The following is a 12406-nucleotide window of genomic DNA, read 5'->3' on the forward strand; positions in this document are numbered from 1 at the left end:
TCGCACGATCACCACAGCCATGGTGGGTTGCGGCAGACGCAGGCAGCCATTTTGAATATTCAAACTGCAACCATGACGTGTTGTGTTGTCTGAACCTGGTGACGGTGGGTTGCTGGCATGGCTAACAAACCACCTACAACCCTAAAACAGCCCATAGGTTTTACATGGTTTTTAACCCTCACTGGATTTGGATGACATGACAAGACACGGTCGCAGCTTGAATATTCAAAATGGCTGCCTACACATGCCACAGCCATGGCTTAAATAAGCCATGGTGGGCTGCTTGATCATGTGAATTGGCCCAATGTATCTCCTGTTTTTAAGGCTGCAATCCTATACACACTTGGTAGCCTATCAATTTCCATTGGATGTACTCCCCAGTAAAGAGAAATAAAGAATCAGGGAAAAGCTGAAATTTTACACAGAAATCACAATACTTTGGCAATAAAATAGTTTATAAAACCATTAATAAAAATGTACAACAGAAATACAAGCACAGAACAATTAGTACAAAACCTGAGCAACTTCCAGAGCCACAATAGTGTACAATAATTATTGAAGGACAGACACGATGCCTCATCACCTTGTTATAAACTACAAATGGTATCAATTTACCAGGGCAAACCAATGAAAATAAACACTGCTGTTTGCCAAATGTGTTTCAACTGGATAGTCTTCTTCAGTAGCAGATTAATAAAACCTCGGGTGGCACTTTGGCATGGATCTAGAGAGCCCACTATCCCAACTGATATCAATCAGGGTATATACTTTGGGGAGTAAGGTAAAGGATAATGTTAATGGTGCATCTTACTGGCATTTCCCCTTTATTTTCAAAAACATCCATCAGCTTGACTCCAAATAAAGCTCACCAGGTAGCTAAGGTGGATGCAGTAGAATGCTCCTCTCAGATCTGGGTAAAAAAAAGAGTTACACTCAGGCATTGAAGCAGCGAATATTTTTAACAAATAAACCACACCAAATTAATTCCTGGGCTTTTCCCATATATAAAAACATCTCCAGGAGGGCTAACAGTGGAGATATTTTTTCCTGAAGGTGGATGTTAATCCTAGCGGTGAGTTTTCTAACTGGGTTCTTTTAACATCTTGAGCATATGTGTCTTCTGCAGCATAAACACTTTCAAGCAAAAAGCAGGGGGTCCTTCTCTAAATATTTGGCTTGTCCACTTCCCTCCACATTTAGTTTTGTAGTAATTCACTGAACTACTAGCGCTGCAAGCTGCATACGGATGCCCTTTAGTCATTAATGCTGCTATGGAGAAAGCAGTCTGTGAGCACTCCCTTTTCTGGCTACAGGTGATAGCAGAGGCGATAAGAGTATTGGACTAAGATACATCTCACAAGAGCACTTCTCTGCTACCCCTGCATTCATCCTCTCCTCTTCTTGTCTTCGGAATAAATCCCCACAGTGTAATACAGAATGAGACCTAGTACAGTTAGGAGACTGGCAGCAGTTTTCCAGGGTTTGGGTCATGGATCTTTCCCAACCCTATAACTGGAGGGAATTGCTTATTAAGAGCACATAAAGGAGGTGAAGAGGGTGGGGATGTAAGACAGGGCCTTTTCAGTGTTGGCCCCCTGTTTGTGGGCCCTCTCTTAGGGGAGGTGCAAACAGCCCCCACTGTGAATAGTTTTTAAATTTAAGTTAAAAGACCTTTTTGGTTTCACAAGTGTTTGGCTCCTGACTTGTTTGTTTCCATGCCTCTCTGATAGGTTATTATTGTCATGTTTTAGTGGTTTGATTGTAATAGTAGGATTTTGTTGTTTAATTGATATTTGGATTATCAATATTTGTAACAATTTCCAGAGGGGTAGGCGTGTTAGTCTGTTGCAGTAAAAACAACAAAGAGTCTTGTGACACCTTAAAGGCTAACAAATTTATTCTGGCATATGCTTTTGAGGACACTGTCCACTGTGTCAGACACATGACATGTTAACCTCAAACTGGCAGATTTATATACATGATGATACATTTATATGCATGTATTCCATCCTCCCCACCCACCCCAATACTGCTTTTTCCAAACTGAATTTGCCTTCTCGGAACTGCTATTTGCAATGTGCAGCAAAACATACGAGTATCAATGACATTTTGATACAGATTGTTTATTTCATATAATTAAACATGTTTGTGTTTTGTTAAATAAAACATAGGGTTCTTTTCCAAACTTGAGGTTGTGGTGTTTGTGTGTGCAAGTCACACATTATTTTGAAAACCTGCCCCCATACAATCTTTTTGTTGGAAATTCTGAAACAGACGGAAAACCCAGAATAACACTTCACATCCCCATATTTTTCCCTTCCAGTCTGAATTTGCACAGAGAGGGAAGACAAATTGTGAAAGTGTTCCAGCATTCAAAGCACTCCTTTGAAATGGATTTTTTTCCTTTTAAAGCAGTTCAGTTAGTCTCTGTAATTCCAAATTTTCTGATGTACTGTGTCTAATTCTACGTTTCCTAGGTCTTCCTATGCCTTTATTCTAGTGTATCCTTTGGCTGGAGATTGCAGAGAGTTGAAGGTGGTATGAAAGAGGCATTGATCTGGTTTGCATGTAATGCCAAATCATGGGTTGTTTAACCCATGAATAGGTGGGGCTGCACTACAGAAAGTGAGTGTGCTGCCTTCTGTGCACTAGTTGCTTCCATTTTGCATCCACTTTCTCAAACAACTCCGTTGTTGAGGGGGAAGCAACCCAGAGTTTTAAGCCAACAACAAACCATGGATTAAAACTCCGGGTTGTTTTCCTCTCAACAGCCCAGAGTGTCGAGTTCAGACATCCCACTGAACAACCCAGGAATGGGGCATTCCTGGGTTGTTTGCAAAACTGGATGCAAAGTGGCAAGTGAGAGGCAGCATGCTTGCTTGCTCCCACATGGCCCCAACAACCCAAGGGTTGTCGCTTTATGTGAACTGGGATACTGTTGCTTTTGGGGCATGCACTTATCCCACTGTTATCACTGCTAAACAGGGTTTTCAGGTTTTCATAGGGCTTCAGAAACCTACGGAACTTGTTTGACCACATGCTACAAGGGACAAAAGAAATCAGTGTGTACACCAGCCTTCCCCAACCTGGTGTCTTCCAGATGTTTTAGACTACAACTCCCAGCATTCCTGACCATTGGCCATGCTGGCAGGGCTGATGAGAGTTGAAGTCCAAAACATCTGGAGGGCACCAGGTTGGGAGAAAGCTGGTGTACATCAAGTGAGTGAAAGAAGCTGGGCACGTCTCTTACCCACTCCACTGCAGCTGTCAGAAAGGTGAAGTCAGATGTGTCTTTCTGGGAGCAATTTGGCAACAAGTCCTAAAGGTAGGGTTTGTCATTAGGAATCTTTTGTGGCAGATGGGGATGTGTCCAGGTACTGATGCTCATTGCTCACTCAGCCACTGTTCATACATTTAAAAGCCCCAGCAGGGTCACCTGCAGGAGGGCATGAACCTGCCAGTGTACGAACCAGCACCTGAATGTGAGACCCCTACCCTTTGTACAATTGTAACCACTCATACAGTCAACCCCTACTCCAGGCAATTTCTGCTGGGATAAGAACCTGCCAAACCTTACATGCTCCTACAGGTGATCACAAAGGGACATTAAAGGTATGAACTGAGGGCTACATGATATACCACTGTAAAGACAACAGGCTATTCATTTTTTAAAAATCTCTTTTCTTGTAGGAGAGGAAGTCGTCTCTGGTAACAGTCCATTCATTCACGCTACACCATGGAGCTGGAGTCTCCAAGTTTCTGCAACAGCTGCAACAAGAAATCATCTTACCAATCAGTCTTCTCTAAAGAATTATACCAGGGGTAGGCAACCTGATGCTCTCCAGATTTTGGATTACAACTCCCATAAGCCCCAACCAGCATTGACCCAACAGTGAGGGATTATGGGAGTTGTCATCCAAAATTATCTGGAGGGCAACTGAGTTGCCTACCCCTGGATTATACAATGGAATGAAAGTGACAAAGTCAGATACATGGTAGAATTTGCTGGATGGAATCAGTAACAGTTCTGCTTTCACAGCTAACGTCACCACACATAATGGATACTCTCCCTGCTTTTGAAATAAGAAAACTCCCATCCATTTGAATAGCGCCTGGTGGATAGCACTGTTCGTTTGGTGAAGAGGTTTTCTTGGGTGAGCCTGGCTCTGCATCAGTTAGGGAAAGCTTTGAACTGTCATTACTCAGTTTCCTAATGTCCACCAGAACTATCACCACCTGGAAAGGAACAGGTTCAGACTGAGAGGAGGCTTTGGCTCATGGGACAAGCACTTTTAAGTGCTTTCAAAGTCAGGACTTTCATGCTAGGAATACACTGGGCTGGCGCAAGGGCTGTGCAGACAGAGGATGTGTTCCAAACTAGCTCATCATGTAAACTGCATCCAAATGTCTTTTCACCAGTTAGATTGCAGGGAAATCAGTAATTCCAAATTACATGTTTCCTGAACTAGTATAGCAAGCTGCTGGGTAAATGCTACATACACATAACCAGGGCTTCCAGTCTAATTCTGAATGTTGTAAAGTCTTATGTTGCATGAGTTTCACAGACACCTATAGATTCGATCACCAGCAACGCTCTCCTACCAAAGTAAGCATTATTGTGAAACCCTTTTTTCTAGGAGAACCTCCTGCTATGCAAGTCTATCATGAGCACTCAAAGAAACCCTTTTCACAAGACGTATCTGTGGATATGAATGCATGAGGGTGTGGGTTGCATTATACCCATTCACCTTACCCCTGATCTTGACACCTTCAGCTTTAGATCTGAACAGAGCCAATATATGTGCAACTGTACATATATAGGCTCTGTACACATGATCAAAGAACCAGCCTTTTGCAGGGCTCCCACTACATGCAGAGAGACCTGTGTGTGCATAACTTGCATGCACACAGACTATTCAGATCTTCTGCTGAATGCAGGAGACCACGCCAGCAAGTGGGATCCATATGTTCATATCCATGGACATGTTATGTGGACAAGGCTGTCAACTTTGAACTTTTTTGAAAATGGCTCCCTCCTCCCCTAAAGCCTCACTATGTCATTTTCTTTCTTTCTTTCTCTTTCTTTCTTTCTTTCTTTCTTTCTTTCTTTCTCTCTCTCTCTCTCTCTCTCTCTCTCTCTCTCTCTCCTTCTCTCTTTCCTTCCCTCTCTCCCTCCCTCTTTCCCTCTCTCCCTCCCTCCAAATTGTTCTCTGCTGAACTGCATGAGTGTACATTGCTTTGCATTTAGACAAAAGAAGAATTAAATGCAGCAATGAAAAGTGGCATCTAGAAAGGCTCATGGGGGATCTCTACACCTCAAGTTTATTGCACATTCATGGTTGCTCACTCACTGAATTTTGTGGGTCCACTACATGATGTCATAATTGTCCAGTCATTATTCCACTATTTCCTCCCACCTATCCCATGTTCTCCTCAAACGGAAAAAATGGGGTATTTCTCCAGATATGTGCAGATGGAGCGCCATGTCCTCCCTGTGTATTTCTCCCCTAGCATGCTGAGTGTGGTTGTTGGGGGTGTGGTCATGATGTCGAAGGCGGTGACAAAGGTCTGATGGGCATTCAGCCTTCCTGCGCCTGAGCCAATTTGGCTCCTTGCCATTTTCAGCCTGCCTGTTCAAAACAGGGTGGCAGAGCGGCAGTGCATAGTGGCAGGGGGGATGGCAGAGCAGAGGAGGATCGGAGGGGCTGAGCGGCAGGGACTGGCCAAAAGCATGGAAGAGGGAGGCAGGGCCCGGGGAGATCGGGGGAGGGCTGTCCGCGTGTTGGTCCCCATCCACCAGTAATGTGCAAGGGGAGGGAAAGGGGCAAGAACCCAGGAGCAAGTATCGCTGAACCTGGAGCATGTGTAATGCCTCTTCACGGAAACATAACACAATGGGAACAGCCATCTACAGAGAAGGACGCATGTGTAAAGGGAATCAGTTGCGATCCTGCATTTAAAATGGAAGCGGAAAGCCCCATTTTAAATGCAGGATTTTAGGCTGGTGTAGAAATTCCCTTAGTTTACAATAGCTGGAATGTCTGACTAGCTGACTTTGTACCTTTACTGTGTAACTATACTTGCAAGCTTCTTTACGAAACCACCCAGCTAGAATCCTCCTTTCCCTATAGGATAACATGAATCCCCGAAGTTTTCATTACCTTGCTCAAAAATGGGATATTTACAATGGATCCCAGAAATCCAAAGGCAACTGGGAAAAAACTCCTGAAGACAAAGAAGGTTTTGTTAATCACTGCTGAAAATGATAATCTGGAAAGGAACTAGATGTGACAGCATCAGTTCAGTGTGTTTAAATACGGAACTGCCCCAACTTCATAGAAAGGGTGCGTGCGTGCGTGCACGTGCGTGATCTGATTTAAAATGCAAGAGGAGAATATGTGTGAGAAGTGCTAAACCCTCTCCTCTGCTCATAGCATATGTCCCCGTTGCTCCTTTCCCCAGGGGCTTTTCTCCCAACTGAGGCTCCAGAACCAGAAGTGATCCTGGCTGAGACAAACGTCCCTGGGGAGAGGGGCTGAAGGAGGGTAATCTGTGGGAGAGAGGAGTGTTCAACTGGTCCCACCCATACACCCCTTCTACTTGTAGCGTCTGAGGGCTAAATTGCACATTGCACATTAGCTGCGTGGTGTGTAACTGAGCCTGACAGCTTTCTTTAGTGTAACTGCACACAGCCATGATTTGGATCAGGACCAGCACACACTGGGAGGGGAGGGTTCACCTTCCCCCACTTGTTTTTTTCCTGAAATTCTTTCTCCCCCACCCCCATGGGTTGTTTTTTTTTAAAGAAAGAAAGAAAGGAAGGAAGGAAGGAAGGAAGGAAGGAAGGAAGAAAGAAAGAAAGAAAGAAAGAAAGAAGCCTCAATTAACATCAGTGTGTGTGTGTGTGTGTGTGTGTGTGTGAGAGAGAGAGAGATTTTTGGGTGGTGGTGGCCTGGCTTGGGTGCCAGGAGTGGCAGTTTGATCCCCAGACCCTCCGAAGTCGCCCACCCCTGATTTACAGAGACAGGGGATCCAGTCACAGATCTCCCTACGCTAGGATGGTCTTAATATGGGAGGGTTGGGGGTCAGTGGAGGCTGGTGGCTCAGATGTCAGTGGGGTGGTGAATCCGCTCTAAATTTCAGTCAGAACCCGTCCGAACTCTAAAGGAGCTATCCAAGGTGTGCTTCGCACCTTGGATAGCTCCTTTAGAGTTTGGACGGGTTCTGACTGAAATCCAGAGCGGATTCACCACCCCACTGACATCTGAGCCACCAGCCTCCACTGGTGGGGGTTGTGCTGAATAAGTGTTTCCAGTCCCCACAGTCCAAACACATGGAGTGCTTCAGCTTCCCACACCTCATGGCAGGCCGGTGCTGGTTGACAATTCTGACCATCCCCTGGACCCCCTCCCATTTCCCCTGTCTTTTGTGCAAGTTTTCCCCCATTCTAAAAAGTTGAAATGCTTCACCTAAGGGTTAGTTATGGGCAGTAGGAGCTTTAAGCTAAAAATATGCTGGCATTTTTGGTAATTTGGCTTTACCCCCTTCGCTCTCAGTCCCACTACCACTGGAATGCAGCCCCTGAGAGCTTCTCCAAAATTTGGCTCTGAAACTGAAAGAGGTTCCCCACCCATGAATTACAGGTATGAGAAGTTGGAGAGTTCAAGAGCCTTTCTACATGAGGCTTGTACTGTGTGCTAATGATTGCTCACTCATGGTAGTTTGCAGGTCCTTTACATGATGTTACCATCCTCCAGGGCCTCTCCCGCTCTTTGCAACCATTTCCCTTGTTTTTTTTTTTAGATTGAGGAAAGTCTGGTATTATTTAGAAATTGTGGCATGAGACTGTCCTGTATTTGTGCAATTTTGCTATACCACGGTGTCATCTAGTGGCTGTGTAATGAAACATATAGAAAGACAGAAAAAGAAAAGGTTTTTTACACTGGGAAAAAACCATGTGTAAAGGAAAGTATCTTAATCCTGCAAAGAATCAGGAAGCAGAAGCCTCAGTAAAGGTGCAGGTTAAAAGCCTCATGTAGAAAAGCCTCAAGTCTGCATTCAGGTGCAGCTACCTATAACCTTGGCCTGAACCTGACACCTGTGTCTACACAGCGTCCCATGGAAGCATTGTGCCTTGAGTTGGATTAATCACCTGAAGAGGTTTATGAAACCATAGGTCTCCAGCAGCATGCCCAAGATTGGCCACCTCAGCAGGACGATGAGTATGCCTCCCAGAAAGAAACTGGTCCCCTTAAGCTTCTGCTTCTGGAAGAAGAATCCAAAGGTTCTTCTTAGTCCAATGATAATGGCCAGGCCAGAGAGGAACAGGATCTAGGGAGGAGAAGGACAATCCTCAATGTGATTTTTTAAATTTTGAATGTATTATTTATTATTATTTATATCGCCTAATAGCCAAAGCTTGCTGGGTGGTTCACAAAACAAAACTTAAAACCATAAAATGCAAGAACATAATAAAACCAAAATAAAAACCAGAGTAAAAGCCAGTAGCAGCAGAAAGATCTAAAAACACACTAAAAGCCTGGGAAAATCAAAAGGTCTTTGCCTGGTGCCCCAAAGACCACAACTTAGGTGCCAGGTTAGCCTCTGTGGGAGGGGCATTCCACAGTTGGGCTGCCACCACTGAAAAGACCCTCTTCAGGTGATTCAGGCTTGTTAGAATGTATCACAGGCAACAGCTCTGTATAATATGATCTCTTAGGGGTGTTGGCTGTGAAGGCTGAATTCCCATGGATGAACATAATCCCCTTCAATAATCCTTTATCTTTTGTTATCAGAGGGGAAGGAGAATATTGGCTGCATTGTGCCCCTTTTCTGAGTCTAGAAGGAATGCTTCAGCTTCCTCACTGTTGACACAGAGAGCTGCTGGCCATGTGCAGCATGCTGTTGCAACACTGCCTTCCTCAGCTGAGTTAGTGCCCCACACCCATCCCCCTGCATCCTCCCATACTGGGCAGTGCATGGTGCACTGGCCTGAATTCTGTGACGGGCTAAGATGGCTAGCTCTCCTCTTGCAGTTAAAAGCTCAAGACTGCACCCATTTTCTTGGAATCAAGTGCCCCATTAATGTAAATAGAACTTTCCTCCAAGTAAATGTGCTTAGCATTAGTGCATAAGTTCTTTAAGTGCCCATTCTTTATAAAGTACACTTGGTGATCCTTAAAATGATCTACTGAAGCTTTGGGGTCTTTCATACAAACCAGCCTAATATTTTGTGTGACCACACACAAAAGCTTATTATGTGCCTTGGGGAAACTTACATTTCCAAAGGCCAGAAGCACTGAGTCCATGTACAGCATCACTCCAAAAAGGAGGAAGAATATCCCAAAGCCAACGAGTCCCACACCAATCTCTGCAACAGATGAAATGGATGTAATCAGAATTTCAGCAGACACAAAGGATAAAAGATGTGTATTCTATTTGCCTGGCCATCATGGAGCATGGCTCAGTTCCTTTCACAGCTTCTCTATCAGTCCCTCAACCAGAGAGGAGCTGAATGTATGAAGATATCACACTGAGTAATCTGCAGAACCAACCACTGAGAGCCGATTCCGTGAGCATCAAATTAAATGCAACAGCAACCGTAAAGGAAAGGCACTGAATGCAGCAAATGACCAGGGGAGAAATGGTTTTGAGCCTTGAGTTTGCCATCCATCCATCTAGCCATCCATCCTTTCTCAACTTCAGGCACAGCTCCATTCAGGGCTGGCATCAAGAGTTGGCATGACCGGGCACCTGCTGAGGGCCCCCACCCCAGCCGAGCGCCAAATGACAAGGGTCCCTTGGATCCGCTCCTCCTCTTCACCACTGCAATGTGTTTGTCCACCTTCCTCCTGTTCTGGCCCAGACAACGGTCATAGTGTGAAGGAGGAGCGGTAGATGCCACTGCCTACTTGCTCATTGGCTCTCTGCCTGGCAAGCAAGTTGGAGGTAGCTGTGCTGAGGAAGAGGAGGAGGAGCTGGTGACAATGCTGGTAAGAAGGTAGACTCACTGAGGGAGGGCAGCCCACTGAGAGTATCTTGCCCAAGGGCCCCCCAAGACCTGGAACTGGCTCCCTTATTCAAAACCAATGGAATTTGTTTTCGAATCATCATTTGGTAAAGCTCACATTTGCCAGCATGAGCTATTGCCAGAGAACACTAAGGAATGGTGTGGGCTGGCTGGTGTTTAGCAGAAAGGCTAGAGAAGCTTCCACCCGTGCCTGTCAGAATCAAATATCGATGTGGGGTGACTTATTTGATTGTCCTGTTTCTTGTTCCCACACAGATCGTGTTCCTTTGCATGATGATGATGATGGGCACTTGTGGAAGGATCCTGCTGGGGAACACGCTGGCAGGCAGTGAACACATGCCCAACCAAAAGCTCCGCCGATTATATGCAGGCCTCGCTCCCTTGGATTCAGGCCTCGCTACTTCAGGTGTGCAGTCTGTAGGGATGGCTGCACCTGTCAAGTTCGATTAAGCTCAGCCTCTCATTTTTCTAACATTTACATTTGTTCCATCCCATTTCTGCATTAGTTTGTGAATTCCCGTGCATATTTCTTAAATATATATGCATTTTGTACATACTTTGCGAAAGATACACATTAAGCAATGTCCCCTAATATAACCCATTTTTGTGCACACTTTCCCTTGTTATACACACCTTTGTGTGCATTTCCCCTCCACCCCCACCCTGCCCCATCCAGCATGGGCATTTTTCTGTGCATTTCTCTGCACATTTTTTTTGCATTTTTGAACTGCTTTGCAACATTTGGAAAAGTCCACATGTCGCTGTATCAGTGTGTTCCAGTTCATGGGTAGGTTTGAGAAGTGCGAATTTGGCAAGTTCGCATTAAAATGAACTTACCAAGAATTTGGTAAGTTCGCATTAAAAGTTCGCATTAAAATGCGAACTGAACGAATTTCTCCCCTCTCCCTGGTACTCTGCTAATGCCTCAGTGTGATCCTACAGCACCCTCTGTTGGCCTTTCCTAGGGGTGCACTACCTCTTGGGTGGAACCCACCAATGTCCATTAAAGATTAAACTGAAAACATCTGAGTCTTGTCCTCTGGGAACAAAGGCAAAGAGGTGCATTTAGTTTCTTTCCCAAGAGCACATTCTCTAACCTTTAGGAAAACAAAAATAAGAATATGCCAATGAAGCAGTCACCAGTGTAACACTGGGAGTAGAGGTTGTGGTGACATAATGTAAAAGAGGAGCTGAGCTGGTGAAGAGAAGCCCTGGCCAGGCCCAGTTATTCTTCCTGAGTTTACTCAACACCACAGATATATGAATAAGTAACTTCTACCCCACAGGCTGGGGAAGATGTTCATACTCACTCTGGATCTCTGTGATCTCCATCATCTTTGCTGCTGTAGGCCAAGAAGGGATCTAGATGTTCAGGTGCATGTGTGTCAGGATACGGAGGGGTGAGGAGGATGCTGACACTTCCACATATTTCCCAGCTGGTGAACCTTGGAAAGGCCTTTAGCCCTTTCTGCGTCACCCTGCAAATCATTAACCTCTGAGCAGGGGAGACGCCTCTTAAAGGTAACTGCGCTGTCATTCTGGAGTCTCCAAGCAGGGCAGGGCAGACGCAGTAACATCGCTTGTGCCTTCTCTTCTCCTGGGTCTGCATGAGGGAGCTGAGAGCAGCAACTGGTATGTAGTAGATGTGTTTATCAAGAGAAAATGGTTACTCTGAGCCAAACTGCAAGGCATTTAAAAAATTGCCACGAAAAAGACAATGTTAATTATGGGAGTACTTGTGCGGCTTAGAGGAATGAATGCACATCCTCGTGTTAGCCCTGCCTTTTTGTGATACCCTCAGAGGGCTGTTTCCCTTCCTGCTTTTCCTACTTGCTGCTGTTAAGTATGGGATGTAGGGTGGCCATGTGTCCTATGTTATAGAGGACAGTCCTCTTTTTGAAGAGCTGTCAGAGGACTGTCCTCTAGCCGAAGATCCCCGCTGTCCAGTCCAAGCCCTATTTAAAGATAAATTATAAGAAGGGGAGCAGGGGCTTTGAAGTTGCCCATCCAGAGTTAGCACCTGGACAGCAGACGGAGCAGGCATGCAAAGTCACCTGGCCACAATCTTCCCCACTATAGTGAGATGGATCGTATTTCGATTTAAATTATAGCAATTTATTTCTAAATTTGCACCTATACACACACATTTGCACATGCAATTTTAATGCAAATTCATATTTGTCCTCTTTTTTGGTGATGCATAAGTGGCCACCTTGATGTTATAGGACATCACTGGTAAGCAGCTGCGAATTCACATTTTATGGAACATTGGAAGGGGAGGGCTAGGCAGAAGGTAGATCTGGACCTATTGGTAGTCCTCTGGGTGATTTCTGGCAGATGGGCAAGGTTTTCTGACTCCCAGTTATTTAAAATAGT

General features: G+C 45.0%; 1 protein-coding gene across 1 annotated transcript; it reads right to left on the reverse strand.

Annotated features, from left to right (window-relative positions):
• Positions 1–446: 446 nt before the first annotated feature.
• Positions 447–11471, reverse strand: GOLT1A (golgi transport 1A). Its single transcript, XM_084853229.1, has 5 exons — positions 11341–11471; positions 9279–9370; positions 8153–8331; positions 6162–6225; positions 447–3768 (listed from the first exon to the last, which is right to left on the reverse strand). The coding sequence occupies exons 1-5, from the start codon at positions 11363–11365 to the stop codon at positions 3730–3732; spliced, it is 399 nt and encodes a 132-aa protein (XP_084709355.1). The 5' UTR covers positions 11366–11471; the 3' UTR covers positions 447–3729.
• Positions 11472–12406: the final 935 nt, after the last annotated feature.

Source organism: Heloderma suspectum, chromosome 4, assembly GCF_057233095.1.
Source record: "Heloderma suspectum isolate Gila_16-S chromosome 4, 16-S_ref, whole genome shotgun sequence".
Taxonomy (NCBI): Eukaryota; Metazoa; Chordata; class Lepidosauria; order Squamata; family Helodermatidae; genus Heloderma; species Heloderma suspectum.

Coding starts and splice junctions, on each gene's coding strand:
- GOLT1A (XM_084853229.1), bottom strand. CDS start 11,365: ATGATGGAGATCACAGAGATCCAGA. Junction 8,332..9,278: donor TGCTTCTGGCCTTTGGAAAT/GTAAGTTTCCCC, acceptor TCTCCTCCCTAG/ATCCTGTTCCTCTCTGGCCT. Junction 6,226..8,152: donor GGTTTCATAAACCTCTTCAG/GTGATTAATCCA, acceptor CTTTGTCTTCAG/GAGTTTTTTCCCAGTTGCCT.